Source organism: Zootoca vivipara, chromosome 8, assembly GCF_963506605.1.
Source record: "Zootoca vivipara chromosome 8, rZooViv1.1, whole genome shotgun sequence".
Lineage (NCBI taxonomy): Eukaryota > Metazoa > Chordata > Lepidosauria > Squamata > Lacertidae > Zootoca > Zootoca vivipara.
The window spans coordinates 9,515,824-9,534,223 of record NC_083283.1 but is presented as its reverse complement, the minus strand read 5'-3'; the positions used below and the strand labels follow the sequence as shown (position 1 = coordinate 9,534,223).

The 18,400-nt window shown below is 45.5% G+C and overlaps 1 protein-coding gene across 6 annotated transcripts in view; it reads right to left on the bottom strand.

The window, feature by feature from the left end:
- Positions 1–521: 521 nt before the first annotated feature.
- The window catches only part of ST3GAL1 (ST3 beta-galactoside alpha-2,3-sialyltransferase 1), a 106,237-nt gene continuing 88,358 nt past the window's right edge, over positions 522–18,400 (bottom strand). For all 6 annotated transcript variants that reach the window (XM_060277600.1, XM_035126173.2, XM_060277602.1 and 3 more), the window contains 5 exons: positions 16,448–16,644; positions 12,856–13,035; positions 7,339–7,384; positions 5,059–5,178; positions 522–3,606 (listed from right to left, as the gene is read on the bottom strand). In XM_060277600.1, coding sequence (XP_060133583.1) covers positions 3,433–3,606; positions 5,059–5,178; positions 7,339–7,384; positions 12,856–13,035; positions 16,448–16,644 — 717 coding nt within the window. In that variant the 3' untranslated portion in view covers positions 522–3,432. The remainder of the gene's footprint in view (positions 3,607–5,058; positions 5,179–7,338; positions 7,385–12,855; positions 13,036–16,447; positions 16,645–18,400) is intronic.

Below are 18,400 nucleotides of genomic sequence, written 5' to 3'. Positions count from 1 at the left end.
TGGAGGGCCGAAGTTTGGGGATGCCTACTTTAGCAGCTCTGGTGCTCCTTACACAAAGACATCAATCTGACCTCTCATCGAGACTGAGTGAGCACAGGGCAGTCTCTGCACCTGCCTAGAGAGCAGGGGTTGCTAACACACACAAACACACAACCTGTAGCCCTCATGGCTAAGTGAGAAAATCCATAACCGTTTCTGGCTGCTCAGACATTCAGCAGATTTTCTCCTTTCTGCAAACTTCCACTTTCTATCCTTCCTTCATTACTGCCTTCTATCGCTGCTCCATGTTTTTTCATTCTCCCTACCATCCCATAATTTTTTATCTTTCTTTTTTAAGAAACACAATACATATATCCACATACTTGATGGGGTGGGGAAACACCTCCTCAAAATTAGGGTTGCCAGACTCAATAGAGGACAAAACTTCTGTGCCTTTAATTGCCCTGCTCTCTTTTGAGTCTGGAAACCTTAAAGAGAAACCAGCAGACCCTTTGCTTGGAAATTAAACAAAGGGTCTGCTGGTTTCTCTTTAAGGTTTCCAGACTCAAAAGAGAGCAGGGCAATTAAAGGCACAGAAGTCCTGTCCTCTATTGAGTCTGGCAACCCTCCTCAAAATACTGGAACAAGGAATAAATTAAAAGCTAATTTCACAATTCTGACCCAGTCCCAGATTGTGCGCAGGGCAAGTGCACTACCCGAAGCCAAGCCACGTGTCCCAGTTCTTTCTGTCCACAGGGAATAAGGCTTTCTAGATCTCATGCAAGGATTAATTAATCAGAGCTCCTTTTTAAAGGGGGGGGGGCACCAGGGACCGAAACTAGAATCTTTCACATGCATATCAAGTGCCTCCGAGCTCAGTCCTCCTCAAGTGCTAACTACAAATCGAACGTTGTTCTGACCCTATAAGCTCAGAGCACGATGTTGAAAAACAACAACATTATTTCCAGTCTGTAAAATAGGGTCGCAAATTGATTGGGGCGGTGGGGGCCGTCTGTCTTGCTCTTGTGCATTTTGAGCAGTGAGCCTGATCTGCAGGGAACGCTTCCCACAATGTGGAGATAAGAATAAGAAACCGCTTGCGGATCATGTTGCTGCGAAAGGCACAGGCGCAGAGGCGGGCAAAAGGAATTGGCAACCCTACCAGGGAACCTAAACAATTCTGGGGCAGACAATAATATCCTTGCTGCGGCACTCGTTTCGAACAGGTTTCGAACTGTACCTGCACTGCAGCAATAAGGACAGCAACCCACTGGGGCTAAGGGCCAAATGGCAAGTTTTCTAAAGGCGCCCTTAATCTGGCCACTTTCATTTTAAGATATCTTTATTGTCATTGGTCCCCTTGCGGGAACAATGAAATTTTGAGGAAAAAGCAACTATCCTGATTTGGAGCGGGTCCCCTCATCCCCTCCCTGCTGAAATAGAGCTGGCTTATGCATTCTTATTTATTTGAAAAAATAATAATTGTCTTTATCCTCAGATGTTGGTTGTCCGTAAGAACTAAAAAGCCTTGCACGAGATCTTTCAGAGAGGTTTTCAGAAAGGGTTTCTCTCTCCTTTTTATAGCAACAATTAAAATAGACACACACACACACACACACACACTATATATATATGTTTTTAAAAAGGAAAAAAGAAGGTAGCATAACCATTTGGATTTTCAGGACAAATGCAGGTGAAGAATCACTTTGATTCCGCCAACGTCCCCTCGAGAGGTCCCACGACCAGCGGCACGAGGCGACTTTAACGTGGATCTGCCCATCGCCGTTTTCTTGAAACCGCCACACAGCCGTCTTCCTAACAGTCTCACAATTAGTTCCTGTGGTAAATGCTTTGTTAAGGACGGCTTCCCCTCTCTTCATTCTCCGGAAGAGGATGCTTTCTAGAACGTTCCAGCCCAATCTCTTCCTGTCACCTTCGCTTAAGGTCCTTGTTAACTGTGGAGGTCGTCCCTTCCTCTTTTCATTGTTTATAAGGTCCCTGACGGTGCGATCCTATGCTTGCCTGCTCAGAGGTAAGCTGTATGGCGTTTGCTGGGAACTTACTCCCAAGTAATCCCATTCCCTGGCCATGGATTCTGCTCACTTCTCCAATGTAGCCCTTGAACAATATCCTCCCGAGGTGGAGACACTTTCCTTCCACTTCAAGACAATTTCACACAGGAGCCACCACCTACCACAGCTGTAAAAAATAGAAGCCAAAAAAACTTCTTCTTTTGAAATAAAAAAAACACACACCCCACATTCTTTTAAAATAAGGCAAAAACGTTTCTCTCTCTCAAAAACAAAACTGTTGCTCGCCAACCTTTCAAGTAGACTGAAGAAAGCTGTCGATAAAAAAACGATGACGGTAAGTAGCGTTGAACTTTGGTCAGTTATTTCCCCATATATATATATATATAAAAGGTTTAATCGAGGGATTTCGGTCTCGGTGAGAGCCAAACAAGACAAAACGACTCTCCCTTTATATTCTTGATATTTCAGAAAGGCACATGTCAATGACAAAATTTATATAGATATAAAAATAACCTCATTTCTCTGCTTCGTAGCAGAGTCGAAAGCTCAGAAGCGGCGAGAAAGACATTTTTAAAAGGTAAACAATAGTGACTAGTTTACTCTAGCTTCTCATATCTTCATTTTCAACCCCCGCCCCCCCCCAATCTTTTCCCTCCTTAATTATGGCTATGAAGAAGAGCAAATACGTTTCACACAGGGGGGGTAAAATCCTTAGTAACAACTGGAAAGTGTTTCATTCAAAATTCCCAGCTGTTGGCGAATGGAATAATAGAAACACAATATTTTAGAGTTGGAAGGGACCCCCAGGGGCCATCTAGTCCAACCCCCTGCAATGCAGGAATCTCAGCTAAAGCTGGTGCCAATTTTTGCCCGCTGGTGACAAATTCACCCTGGATCATAATGCAGTATGGGAGCTTGGAGGTCTTGCAAGGATGCTGCTCCTGGGAGAAGATAAAAAACAGAATTAGCTCCTTTTTGAGGTAATTGTGAACGGAGAGGGTGTTTCACATCCACTGTTGTCAGGAAGGAAATCCAGCATCTCTTCCGCCGTGTTTTCGGTCCCAGAGAAAATGAAAGCTCAAGATATGCATTCTCAGAAAGACGGCAGGGGGGGGGTTGGGATCTAACTTTTGTCTCCTTTAACTTGCACAAGGCAAGATTTACAGAGTGGAAATGTCTTACGAAAGGGAGAGTGACGAAGCAGGAAGAGGAATCCTCCCACGTCCTTCAAACGTTGGTAGAGAAATCTCGGGCGATTCACGGAACCCGGCAATACCGCTTGCCACCTGCAACTGCCGGGTGTTCCTGACTTTGTCGGCTAAGGCGTGAGGATACAGTCAAATCCGAGACCCCTTTCGTTTCTGCCAAAGTCTTTGTATTCCCCGTAAGTTAGAAATCACAGCGCTCCCCGTGACCGGGGTCATCTGCCCTTGAAGAAGCGTACTTTGTCAACCGAGGCGAGAGTCAACGTTACGTTCGATTCAAAATCCCCGTCGTGGACGCCCGTCTGGCGGAAAGCCCCGGCCGACGGGTTGTTTTCCCAGTAGTGGTGCCAGTTCCCTTTGCTGTCGGCTCCGAAGCCGTAAATGTCCACCTGCGGGGGAGAAAGAGAAAAGAACGCTGAAGAAGTCTCAGCCTCCAATGTAGCAAGAGCTCTGCTGGATCAGGCCAGAGGCCCATCTAAGTTCAGCATCCTGTTCTCAAAGTGGTCAACCAGATGACCCTAAGGGAAGCTCACAAGCTCAACTGAGCACAGGAGCCGCCCCCCACTTGCCAGAAACTAGTTTTCAGAGGTCCTGATAGCTCCGTCCTCCGCAAATTTGTCCTCTTTTAAAGCCATCCAAGTTGGCAACCACCTGTATCTCATATAGTATTCAATCTCTTTCCCCATTTCCATGGACGGAAGCCGTCTGCAAGCTCATGTGATGAGGAGAGAGCAGGAACGAGATTCCTGACCCTTCCATCTCCTTCCCACCCCCAGCTTCATCACCTTCCCCATGCAGAGAAGGAGCCCATCTGCAGAAGTTCACTTTCCCATCATATCTCCAATCTCCCCGCCACATGGTAGGAATTGTGTGTGTGGGAGAAGAATGAATGAATCGGGTTTAAGTCATGTACCTGAATAAGAAAAGTTAAAGGACCTCTGGACAGTTAAGTCCAGTCAAAGGTGACTATGGGGTTGCGGCGCTCATCTCGCTTTTCAGGCCGAGGGAACCGGCGTTTGTCCACAGACAGCTTTCCGGATCATGTGGCCAGCATGACTAAACTGCTTCTGGCGCAACAGAACACCGAGACGGAAACCAGAGCACACAGAAACACCGTTTACCTTCCCACCACAAGAGTACCTATTTATCCACTTGCACTGGTGTGCTTTCGAACTGCTAGGTTGGCAGGAGCTGGGACAGAGCAATGGGAGCTCACCCCGTCACGAGGATTCGAACTGCCCACCTTCTGATCGGCAAGCCCAAGAGGCTCAGTGGTTTACACCACAGCGCCACCCGCATCCCCATGTACCTGAATTACCCAGAACTGACACTCAGCATCTATTTTTACCATCACCACAGGGGTTGTGAGGAACAGGTCTGCTCCGGTAGTTTACTATTTGGAAAAAATGTGCTCTCTCCTCTCTCTCTCATTTTCTTTTCCATGCCAAAGGAGGAGTTCGAAAACCTTTGCTTTTGCTTTAAAACTAACCACAGTTCCTTGTGATCTCTGAATCCGGCAACTGTGGTTTGTTTAAATGAACTGCGTGAGCCTTGTTCACTCCCCTCTGTTCTGCGAGGAGGAGGCTGGAAGTAACTACCTGAATTTGGTTACATCTGAACTTGGAGAATTAGCCCATATTCACGGAATGTGAATATGTGCAGGATAAAGTGGCACTATTACTTCTCACGAATTGGAAGCAGTGGTTCTATGATGTCTGCAATTTTCACAAGCACTCCAGGGATCTGAGCTTGGTTTAGAAAGTGGAAGCTTTCGTCCTCCCTCTTGAGTGGGCACAGTGGCAAACCACAGTTTCCCACGATGTCTATAGCATTGCACGTACCTCATCGCAGATGTGAAGAGCAAATATAACCGAAAGGAAGCCTGTTGAGGGGTATCTCCCATGATGATGCAGCCAGTTATCATAAACGTATTTTATGAAGAAGGGGTGATAAATCAGGATCTGCACAGAATGAATCAACAGGCCTTGTTAGTTTGGTTGCAGATACAACACGGACGCAAAAAAAGGTCGCTAAGGCGAGATATGAAATTGGACAAGGTTAGAAGTTGCTGAATTCAAGTGCAAAATTGCAGTAAAAGGTGGGATTTCAAAATCAGAATTTATGTATTCATTCACCTGCCTGATCATGTAAAAACCAGAATGGGTCAGAACATTTAGAACCCGAGTGGCCCCTGTGGTCCTCTGAATGCTATTGGATTCTGCCTCCAACTCCTATCAGCCCCAGGCATTAAAGCAGAGCTTTCCAAACTTTTCATGTTGGGGGACACACTTTTTAGGCATGCATCATTTCATGACACAGTAATTCAGTTTTACTAGCGAACCAGAGATTCAACTGACCCCTTTCCAGCCCCGGGAGGAGCGTGGGGAGCGTTCGTGCGGCACACCTACACACGGCAGTCGAGAGTTTGGAACATAGCTGCCAAGTTATCCCTTTTTTACAGGGATTTTCCCTTATGCTGAATAGGCTTCCTCGCGAGAAAAGCGAAAATTTGGCAGCTATGGTTTGGAAAGCTCTGCAATAAACGAACAGTTCAAAGAAATACTACATGTGCAGTTCCCATCACCACCAGTAAGTGGCGATGCAGCCACACCACTGAACTGCTAGCTTGGTTCCTGCTGCTTCTTACGGTTACAGGGTGGGAATTCTGAACAACATCACTTTGCAAGCTGCCTTTAAAACTTTGGCTCATTCCCCCTGACATGATATGGGGTTTGTAGTAAGGATGGATGGATGGATCTGTAAACTTTGGGTCTGTTTTTTTTTAAAAAAACATCAACAACATGTTCATTCATAAATCAATTTCACTGCATTTCTACGGTCACCTGAGAGATTTTTAAAAAACCTTCTACAAAAATCCTCCTTTAAAATGCATATTGTTAAATGTTTCATTGCTTTGTTTGAAGAATGCCCCGAGTTCAATTCTCAGCATCTCTAGGTAGAGCTGGAAATGTCCCTTTTAAGAAAAACAAAAACACGGAGAGCTGCTGCCAGTCAGTGCATACAATACTGAGCTAGATCAGGACCAATAGTCTTAACTCAGTATAAGGCAACTGCCTATGTTTCTAAACACATCTGTTCCCATCTTCCTTCTGTTGTTGAAATCGGACCTTTGGTGGGATGGCATCTGTCCTGTGGAATTTCTTCCTGCTGCATATCAGATAAGCACCTATTGAAAAGCTTCATTTTTCAACAAGCCTTTAAACCGGAGCTTTTAATCCCACTTTGTATCCATACAGTATTGGATTTGAAATCATTTTGATGTAAGAGGAATATCAGGTGAAATTAATGGACTATGCAGAATTGGAAAAGATGACCGGAAGAATTCGAAACCAGGGGGACCAGAAATGCTTGAAAGACTGGAGTAAATATGCGGGTTATTTCAAAGACAATTGTACTCAACTTACTACGCTTGTAGGATCGTTAGGGCAATAAATGTCAGATTAAAAGAGGAGGTTTGAAAACCATTAGACGTGGTTGATGTCTTAGGCTAAAACAGCCTTTAGTCTTAGGCTAAAATAGCCAAATATAATTATAATTATTCTATATAAGATTTCTACTGCTATACTTTTATTGCTCAGTTGCTTCAAGGTGTTTCCCTGGAAGTGATGCATAAATGAAACTAAGTGTGTGTGTATATATAATTAAATTTTCTTTTTTACAATTTAGAATACTCATTTAAACAACCTTAAAATATCAGTGACTTCCCTTCCTCTCCTTCCATGGTTCATTTTGCATAACATAAATACCTGCATATTTTAAACCAAACCCTTCAACATTCCATTAACTTATTTATACTGCTGAATTTATCTTAATGCTGCCAACGTTTTCAAGTGCACACAAAATGGAACTAGCTTTGCAAGTGAACACTGCAAATCTTAAAGAAGTTCCATCTATGGTTAGCCAGCTGGACAGCTCAGTTTGTAGAGCACGAGACTCTTAATCTCAGGGTCGTGGGTTCAAGTCCCACGCTGGGCAAAAATTCCTGCATTGAAGGGCCGGTCCTTTCTAATTCTACGATTCTACGGTTTGGAGGATCATCTGAATGTAGCCCATGCTTACGTATGGAAGAACTTTGTGGCCAGATCAGAGCAATAACTCACCTTGCCTCTGTCGACTTTGATTTTGCGTGGCACAGGAATATATGTGCTGTCAAAGAAAAGATATATACGTGAGTCAGTAAAAGCAAGGTACACGCTGTGCAGCCTGCAGTAAAAAAATAGTAATTAGTAAAACATCCACCCTTACTTCTAAATCCAAAGTCTCAGCATATATGTCATTTATGAATGAGACACCAAATTAAAATGCCGAGGTTGTAGGTTTGCAAAATATAGGGAAGAATTCAGATCGCTATTCGCTCACAGTGCATTTCTGCCTGGGAGTTGGAGCAAACTCCCTTCTCCTCCCCCACTAGGGAGTGTTGAATTTGTCAATTTTCAATTTTCAAAAAATGAGGGGATGCTAAAAAGTGTGACTTGGGAATTCAAAAGATATTTTGGTTCAATGAATATGATTTAGTTTGGCCTAGGAAGTAAAATGTGTGTAAAATGGCATAGAAATCATTAAAAATGATTGCCAAGTACTTGAAGTTACATTATATATTATTATTACACTAATTAATTACTTAATTAATTATTAAGCATTACCTGACATTTTCAGAAAGTAAAATTAAAATTATTTGGTTTTTCTACATCATCAAACGTAGTCATCAAATGTAGACTTACCAAGCTAAATGTTGTCCAATCACAAAAATAATAGCAGATTTGAATTCCTCACACCAAAAAAACACACACATTTTTAAGACTCCTCACTGAATAAATTTGCAAAAGTTAAGTTTAATTCCCTAAAATGGCACACCCTACTCCCCCATGTGCTGTCCTGGGGTTCTCTCATCAGAGCTGATCTGGGGCACATGAGTACAGGACATAGGAGAAAGCCCCACTTTTGCTAGCACAACTGTTTTATTTCCATACACACACACACACACACACACACACACACACACACACACACACAAAAGAAAATAAAGTAAACAGAAAAACACATATATACAGCATGTATTTTTTACAATTTGTCAAGCTATACTGATGCTCCGCCGAGCCTGTGACTTCCTTCCTTCCCTCTCTACAATGGTTTTATTTTGCATTTTCGATATTTCGCTTTCCTACATTTATCCCTGTCCCTATTCCATTTTACTCTCCTTATTAATTCCTAAGGTCAGAGATTTCTATGTTGTTGATTGGCGGTATTTATGCAAGACTTGTCAGTGTTTTCAAATCTTTACAATGCTTTTTTACACATTCAATAAATTTACTCCAATCCATCCAAAACCTTTGATCTTTTTGATCTCTTATCCTTGCGGTCAATTTTGCTAATTCCATGTATTCTATTAATTTCGTTCTCCATTCATCGATTGTTGGAACTTCTATTGACTTCCATTTCTGCGCTAACATCATTCTAGCTGCTGTGGTAGCATATAGAAATAGTCTTTGATCCTTTTTGTTTATCTCTTTTCCAACCATACCCAGGAAGAATGCTTCCGGCCTTTTGGGAAACGTATACAACAGTTTTATTTCCATCCAGCCCATAGTCAATTTGCCAAAAGTTAAACACAGAAAGGGCATTAAACCTTAGGCGAGCAAAGACAGGCAGCTACCGTACATGTCTCTCCGCAAGCCCCGTTTCATGAATGGCTAAGCTACTGTGATGTCATGGAACGTTCCCTCCCTCCCTCCACTCCTTGAAGGACCGCCTCACAGCTGTCCGTCAACAGAAAGCCCTCCCTTTCCCCAACCAACTATTCTGTCTGTCCTGCCTCCACGGCAGAACACTCAGGTTTGCCGTGGATCAAGGAAAAAGCTCTTTCAACCTCAGAAAAAGTCAATAGCTGCTGTGAAACCCACTTTTTTCCTTTTAAAAGACACATATATCTTTCTTTTTTTTAACAGAAAAGAATTCCCTGCCATATATATGGCATTCTGGTTTGGATGAAGCCGTTGCTAAAATCCATTTCTTTTCCAAAGGGAGACTAATCCATTCCCTTAAACTCTATTGGAGAGGCTAATAAGAACCGAGGGTTTTGTCAATTCCTAAATAAAACCCTGGAACGTGAAGCCTTTGATGAATGCTTCGGTTTGTGTTTATCCTGTCCAGGAAGTTTGCTTTGATTCTGTTGCACTGTAAGCCGCCTAAATTTCTTTAGCCTTTGCTCCATCACATTACATGCAGACATTCACGTTGCCTTGTTTCCCGCTGCTTGCTTTTCACGGACAGCGAGATCAAAGGAAGGGACCACCAACCCTTTCTCCTCCACCCCAAAAGACAACAAATAAGGCACAATAGAGAGGGAGGAAATTAGAGGAAGTGCCACGCAGCACATTGTATTTCAGTATGCAAAACCACAACTTTGCACATCCGTTTCCATTTAACAATTTTCTTCTCTCATTTCCTAGCTCTGTTTAGCAAAAAGAGGCACCGTTACTCTGATGAAATCTGCGTGTATCGAGAGAGAACATCTGCAAGTGAAATTCGGAAAATTAGAAAATAGTCGAAAAGTGCATTTATTTCGGTAATGCAACTTAAAAAGTGAAACCAATATATGAGATAGATGCATGGCATGCAAAGCAAGATATGTCAAGCCTTTATTTGTAATTGTAATTATTTGTCATTAGGCGGGTCAATTATAAATGGAATGTAATTAATGAACTGTAGTAGCAATGTTTATTTTTGAATTATTGTAACTATTTGTTTTATTACTGTGGAATTTCCAAAAGAAAGCATTTGTAAAGAAAAGAAAAGAAAAAAGAAGTTGCATTACTGAAATAAATGCACCTTTCGACGATTTTCTGAGTTTCACCTGTATATTGCAAGGGGGATCCGGTGCGTTACTTCTTATCCTGGATAGTAGGCTATGGATGGCTTACTAATGGTACATGTGAATGGGATCTAGGGGTCTTGATGGACCACATGTTTAACATGAGTCAACAGTGTGACGCAGCAGCAAAAAAAGTGAACGCTATTCTAGGCTGTATCAACAGAAGTCTAGCGTCCAAATCAAGGGAAAGAATAGTCCCACTCTATTCTTCCTTGGTCACACCACACCTGCAGTACTGTGCCCAATTCTGGGCGCCACGATTTAAGAAGGGTGTTGACAAGCTGGAACGTGTGCAGAGGAGGGCGACCAAGATGATCAAGGGTCTGGAAACCAAGCCTGATGAGGAACGGTTGAAGGAGCTGGGTATGTTCAGCCTGGAAAAGAGGAGACTGAGAGGAGATAGGATGGCCATCTTCAAATATTTCAAGGGCTGTCACGTGGAAGAGGGAACGTGCTTGTTTTCTCCTGCTCTGGAGGGTAGGACGTGAATCAATGGCTTCAAGTGACAAGAAAGGAGATTCCAACTAAACACACAGAAAAGCTTTTTCATTGGAGGTTTTTAAGCAGAGGTTGGGTGGCCATCTATCATGGATGCTTTAGCAGAGATTCCAGAATAGCATTCGCTTTTTTTTGCTGCAGCATTTATAGGCCTGCTTGCTGGTTTTCCACAGGCTGGCCACTTTGAGAACAGGATGCTGGACCAGATGGGGCATTGGCCTGATCCAGCAGGCTCTCCTTATGTTCAGTGGGACAGGTCTCAAATCCCCACTCGGGCATGACGCCCCGTGGGTGACCTTGGACCAGTCAGTGCCTCACAGGGTTGTGGTGGGGATTAAATGAGGAAGGGGAGGATCACATAGTATGCCAACGTTGAGTTCTTTGGAGAAAAAAGGTGAGATATAAGTGCAATAGTTAAGCCATTGATTCACAACCTTGATGGCAGAAAGTGAGGAGGAATTAAAGAACCTTTTAATGAGGGTGAAAGAGGAGAGCGCAAAATATGGTCTGAAGCTCAACATCAAAAAAACCAAGATCATGGCCACTGGTCCCATCACCTCCTGGCAAATAGAAGGGGAAGAAATGGAGGCAGTGAGAGATTTTACTTTCCTGGGCTCCTTGATCACTGCAGATGGTGACACCAGTCACGAAATTAAAAGACGCCTGCTTCTTGGGAGAAAAGCAATGACAAACCTAGACAGCATCTTAAAAAGCAGAGACATCACCTTGCTGACAAAGGTCCGTGTAATTAAAGCTATGGCTTTCCCAGTAGTGATATATGGAAGTGAGAGCTGGACCATAAAGAAGGCTGATGGCCAAAGAATTGATGCTTTTGAATTATGGTGCTGGAGGAGACTCTTGAGAGTCCCATGGACTGCAAGAAGATCAAACCTATCCATTCTGAAGGAAATCAGCCCTGAGTGCTCACTGGAAGGACAGATTGTGAAGCTGAGGCTCCAAGACTTTGGCCACCTTATGAGAAGAGAAGACTCCCTGGAAAAGACCCTGATGTTGGGAAAGATTGAGGGCACTAGGAGAAGGGGACGACAGAGGATGAGATGGTTAGACAGTGTTCTCGAAGCTACGAACATGAGTTTGACCAAGCTGCGGGAGGCAGTGGAAGACAGGAGTGCCCGGCGTGCTCTGGTCCATGGGGTCACGAAGAGTCGGACACGACTAAACAACAAATTGGCCACAGTCAGGGGTCGTGACTGCTTGCTTCCCCCATATAGTCGGTCTCAGCTGAGGCTCAAAATTGAGCTGCGCCTGCTTTGGCTCTCTATGGCCCATTGCAGGGGAAAACTGCTCTCACTTCATAAAAAACAGTCCCTGTCCATTTATCACGAGCACATCTTCTTCCTGCTTGCCAGAGGCCTGCTCTCTACATTGTGTGCTCCTTGTGTTTTTAATTTCCTGGCTGGAACTCGATGGGCTGCCATGGCTTATAAAAATAACCATCAGCCAGACACTAACTTCAGGAACCTGCCTGATCTCATCGGCGGCAACTTCCAGAGGCAATAAACGGAACAGGAAGGAGCCACGTAAGAATAAATATCAGATGGGTGTTGGAGGACGAGACTGAACAGCTTCTAATAGCCTGCATCAGCCAGGTATAGAATCATAGAATTGTAGAGTTGGGAAGGAACCCCCGAGGGTAATTTAGCCCAACCTGCTGCAATGCAGGAATTGCAACGGAAGAATCTCTGACCACAAGCTTTACATAAGTCAACGTTGTGATGCAGCAGCAAAAACAGCTAATGCTACATTAGGCTGGATCAACAGAAGTCTAGTGTTCAGATCAAGGGAAGTAATAGGCCCACTCTTATTCTGCCTTGGTCAGACCACACCTGGAGTCCTGTGTCCAGTTCTCAGCACCACAATTTAGGGAGGATGTTGGCAAGCTGGAACATGTGCAGAGGAGGGCAACCATGAGGATCAAGGGTCTGGAAACCAAGCCTGATGAGGAACGGTTGAAGGAGCTGGGTATGTTCAGTCTGGAAAAGAGGAGACTGAGAGGCGATACAATCTTCAAATATCTCAAGGCCTGTCGCATGGGGGATGAAGCAAGCTCATTTTCTTCCCTTGATCTAGATCTTACACTTCTGCTGATGCACCTAGAACAGCATCATACTGCTGCATCATACTGTTGACCCAACATACGTGGTCCACGAAGACTCCTAGATCTCGTCCAACAGAACTCGCCCAACTTCTCATGGCCTCCTAGAACAGAGCAGACACAGCCACTTACTGGTTGATGGTCCCTGTGGTGAGAGCGCTGACAACCCAGCGAAGGTCCAGGGTCTTGAACGGGATGACTATCATGCTGACGTTCTCGCCCAGCTCCTTGTAGCTCTCGGGGTAGACAAAGTGGTGGGTCGTCTTGCTGCCGACGTCGGGCTCGTAGCCAGCTGTGGGGGCTTTGTTCATTCTGTGTGGTCCAAGAGAAGAGGGGTGAAGGAAAAAGCAGGCGACGGCAGGAGGAGGTACATGGGGCAGGTAGGAATTGGCATCATCTTGCCACAGGTGGCAACGGCCGCTATGGATGGGCGCATTTGCAGGCTGGAGGAACTCTCCCCTTCCCACCTTTGTAAGTCTCACAGCCAGCCCCTGCACCCCGAATGGACTTCAGAAAAGTCTTGTTGGCTAAGGAAGGGTTCCTCTCAAGCGCAGAAGTGCAATTGGTTCGACAGCTGCAATGATTCCTGGCCTGGGAAAGACTGACCATGGTAGTTCATGCATTGGCTAGATTACTGCAATGGGCCCTTTGTGGGGCTTCCCTTGTGCTTGATCAGGAGGCTGAGGTTATTGCAAAATGCTGGAGCACGGTTACTGACAGGAGCGAGACCTTGTCAGTATAGAACACTTGCCCAGAGATCTGTGCTGGTTCCTGATCTGCTGCCAGGTCAAGTTCAAGGTGTTACTGTTAGTATATACAGCCATTAACAACCTGGGACCAGTTTACCTGCAAGATATTGTGAACTGCCCTGAGACTTGTATACAGTATACAAAAATTACAGTATACAGGGCAGTATACAAAATTAATTAATAATACCACCCCACTCAACTGCTTCAATCTGCGGAACTGGGACTGTTATAGACTCCATATAACCATAGCTGCCAAGTTATCCCTTTTTTAAAGGGATTTTCCTTTATGCTGAATAGGCTTCCTCGCGAGAAAAGGGAAAACTTGGCAGCTATGCATATAACACCTGTTCTATATTTATGATCTTATAGTGTGGCAGAACCAACACTTTGGAACTCCCTGCCTATTGACACCAGGCAAAGACACCTTTGCTGTACTCTATTTTGGCACCTGCTAAAAACATTTTCCCTTTAGTCAAGCCTAATCAAGCTGAGGCTCCAAGACTTTGGCCACCTCATGAGAAGAGAAGAATCCTTGGAAAAGACGCTGATGTTGGGAAAGATTGAGGGCACTAGGAGAAGGGGACGACAGAGGATGAGATGGTTGGACAGTGTTCTCGAAGCTACGAACATGAGTTTGACCAAACTGCGGGAGGCAGTGCAAGACAGGAGTGCCTGGCGTGCTATGGTCCATGGGGTCACGAAGAGTCGGACACGACTAAACAACAACAAAATCAGACCTGGAGAAGGTTGAAGTACAGTCATACCTCGGTTAAAGTACGCCTTGGTTTGAGTATTTTCAGTTTAAGTACTCCGCAGACCCGTCTGGAACAGATTAATCCACTTTCCAATTCTTTCAGTGGGAAAGTTCGCTTCAGGTTAAGTACGAACTTCCGGAACCAATTACACTCATACTTCGGATTAAGTACGCTTCAGGTTGAGTACTCCGCAGACGCACCTTGAACAGATTAGTCCACTTCCCATTACTTTCAATGGGAAAGTTCGCTTCAGGTTAAGTTTGCTTCAGGTAAAGTATGGACTTCCAGAACCAATTACATTCATACTTCAGGTTAAGTACTCCGCGGACCCGCCTGGAACGGATTAATCCACTTTCCATTACTTTCAATGGGAAAGTTCGCTTCAGGTTAAGTACGCTTCAGGTTGAGTACTCCGCGGACCATCTGGAACGGATTAATCCCTTTTCCATTACTTTCAGTGGGAAAGTTTGCTTCAGGTTAAGTTCGCTTCAGGTTAAGTACAGACTTCTGGAAACAATTGTGTTTGTAAACCGAGGTACCACTGTATGCTTTAATCTGTTTTTAGTTTGTTGTCAATTTTATTTTATTTTTGAACGTTTTAAAGAGCTGTTGTTGTTTTTAACTGACATTATTGGCTTGGTCAACCCCCCTGCCCTTTGAGGTGCTTTTTTTTTGGGGGGGGGGTCTTTTTACAGTTAAGCAGCATTTAAATTGTATGAAACAACCAGTCAACTAAATTCAGCAGGGGGAGGAGAGGGGCCTCGTGGGTGCCAGAAAAACCCTTGCAGCTACACCAACAGGCACAATTTGGTAATCCACAGTACACATAAACAATATTGTACACTAAGGAGAAAGGGGCCACAGAAGTAGAGCCCCCACTATTTTTTTGGAAAGCAGAGGGTCCCAGGTTCAGTCTCTGGCATCTCCAAGTACATCTGGAAAGGACTCTAGTGCGAAATCCTGGACAGCTGCTGCCAGCCAGTGCTGTCAATACTGGGCTGGGTGGCCCAGCGGCCTGACTCCATGTAAGGCAGCTTCCCCTGGTCCTGAGCCTGATATGGGTGTCTGTGCATTAAAGGTAAAGGGACCCCTGACTGTTAGGTCCAGTCGCGGACGACTCTGGGGTTGCGGCGCTCATCTCACTTTACTGGCAGAGGGAGCCGGCGTACAGCTTCCAGGTCATGTGGCCAGCATGACTAAGCTGCTTCTGGTGAACCAGAGCAGCGCACGGAAATGCCGTTTACCTTTCCCGCCGGAGCAGTACCTATTTATCTACTTGCACTTTGACGTGCTTTCGAACTGCTAGGTTGGCAGGAGCAGGGACCGAGCAACGGGAACTTACCCCGTCGCGGTGATTTGAACCGCCAACCTTCTGATCGGCAAGCCCTAGGCCCTGTGGTTTAACCCACAGCGCCACCTAAATAACACGCTGGTAGGAAAGCCATGATGCCCACAAGTAGCTGGACCATGTTTGTGGTTAACATCCTCTATAAAAGATTTGCCAGTTTTTGTGGCTAGGGTGTGTGTGTGTGTGTATTTAACTAAACAGTTCCCTTGATCATGTGGAACTCTGCCATAAAGAGTTCACTCAAGGTTGCTTGAGTTTGTGTAAAGGCTATGGCACCCTGAGGCCTCTGAACATGAGCAGAGCTGCTAGAAGAAGGCGCTCCCCACAGGTGAACAGGCAGACGGGCAGTAACACAATGAAAAACGGCTTCTCCATGCGAACCAGGAAGCGGCCTCTTCCAGACAATGGAATGACTTCTGTTTTCTTATCTCGGTGGCTGCAATCTCCTGGGCGATGTGGATGCCGTGAGGCAGTTGAAGGAGCACACATATTTTGTCCGTTTCCAATGTCCCTCCCTCCACGTGGCCCTGGCAACCCACGCTACACCACCACTGCTCCCAGCCTTACGTGGAGATGCTAGGGACTGAAGTCACGGCGTTCTGCACAAAAGCTAGGTGTTCTACTGCAGCCTTTTCCCTATAGAGTCAGCCCCCCCCCCCCAAAATTTGGTTGCAAATATTGAATTATCAGGTGAGGGGAAGGTGTATGTGAATCACGAGTCTGCAGCAGCAACGGGCTGAAAATTGGTAAATGGGATCTGTGGTTAGGCTCAGCTGCAGGTGTCACCATGAAGACAATGGCTTCTTTTCTTTTCCTTTCAGCGGCAGAGAGCGGTCAGGCTAAGACCACTGAGCCTTGCAATAGGGACTCACCTGAACACGAAGTCATGGTTGTCGATCTCCTGGCCGTACTGCGACTGCTTGAGGTTACCCGAGTTCCCCACCACGGCACACCGCCTGCAACGCGAACCGCTTCTCTCCAAGAGCTGGTCCGCGTCTCCAGGGATGAGCTCAAACAGCTCCTGGATGGTCTCGTTTAAACCCTTGGGGTTCTTTTCCCCTTGCAGCTTCTGTAAAGAAAAACAGGGGACTCACTGCGCGGCATTCGGAGGGGCTGTGGATAAAGGATTCCAAGCACAATTCAAAGTGTTGGTGTTGACCTTTAAACCCCTAAACGGCCTCGGTCCAGTAGACCTGAAGGAGCGTCTCCAGCCCCATTGTTGAGCCCGGACACTGAGGTCCAGCACCGAGGGCCTTCTGGCGGTTCCCTCACTGTGAGAAGTGAGGTTGCAGGGAACCAGGCAGAGGGCCTTCTTGGTAGTGGCGCCCACCCTGTGGAACACCCTCCTCCCATGAGATGTCAAGGAACTAAACAACTATCTGATTTTTAGAAGACATCTGAAGGCAACCCTGTTTAGGGAAGCTTTTCATGTTGATGTTTTATCGTGTTTTTAATATTTTGTTGGGAGCTGCCCAGAGTGGCGGGGGAGGCCAGGCCAGATGGGCAGGGTATAAGTAATAAATTGTTGTTGTTGTTGTTGTTGTTGTTGCAGAAGTGTCCTGGCTTGGGAATCAATAGGCTGGAGCAGGTTAGGTGACCCAAGAGGCATTCACATTCGTTTCCTTGATTAAAGCTCTTGGAGAAACCGCCTTCTTGAGCATCGGACCCACTATTGGTCTCATCCGCTCAATCTGCTGAGCCTGTCTTCACATGCAGGGGAAATCCCTAACTCACTGAGGATTTTAGATCCATCAGCTACCCTCAAGCAGTTTAGCCAGTCAGCCAAAGCCATTCCCAGGGTGTGGCCGCTGTTGCATGCTGACTGCTTCTAGGAGCCACAGGTGAGAGCTGAGTGCTGGCTGGGGACCAAAGGTGAACAAACAACCCCAGAAGGAGCATGGGGCATAAGATCCCTGCATTCCCATGCACCCTATTTTATCCTCATAACAACCCTGTGAGGTAGGCTAGGCTGAGAGGCCCAAGGTCAGCTGGTGAGATTCATGGCAGAATGGGGATTCAAACCCTGGTCTCCCAGGCACCTAGTCCGACACTCTAACCACTACACCACATTGGTATCCCTCCCTAGACTCGCAATTTCCATAATATGGTGCTTTTATTCCCTTACGAGCAAATGTCAAGATCTATTCCACAGCTGTTTCCTACCCCCGCCCAAGCCCAATTATAATGTGAAGTAAGAAATGAGCCAGCTGGTGAGACCAGAGGCAACAGAAATCCGGTCATTGCCTCTAATGATATTGATTTTGGGGAGGATTGGCAGGTTCCCGCCCCCCTTTGCTGTCAGCACAGATTTAACGGGCCTCTCAGATATCGGGAAAGCCACCCACGACAGAATCTTCTGAAGGACAGCTTGCCACAGAAAGCAGATACCATGTGGAACAAACTGTTTTTCTCAGATTGGTCACTAAGGCTGCCTCCAGGCTGCCAGTAATTTGCTGGAGGGATTCAAGAGCATCCCTGAAATTTAGGTTTGTGCAACTGCAGAGTTCTTACAAAAGGCAACTCTTTGCAGATTTGTTGAGAGCCAGAGGTGGTTTAGTGGTTAGTGTTGGAATGGGACCTGGGAGAGATCAGGGTCCGAATCCCCACTCGAGCCAAGAAGCTCGCTCTCAAGACTACCTCGCAGGGTTGCTCTGAGGATAATACGGGGGAAAGGGAGAGACATGCAAGTCACCTTGAGCTCTTTGGAGAAACAGGTGGGATCTAAATGTAACAAACAAACAAAATGATAGTTATGAAAATGGCTGGGAAACACACTGAAAATTGAGGGGGATGAATGAATAACACAAAGGTTCAATGCCTATTGT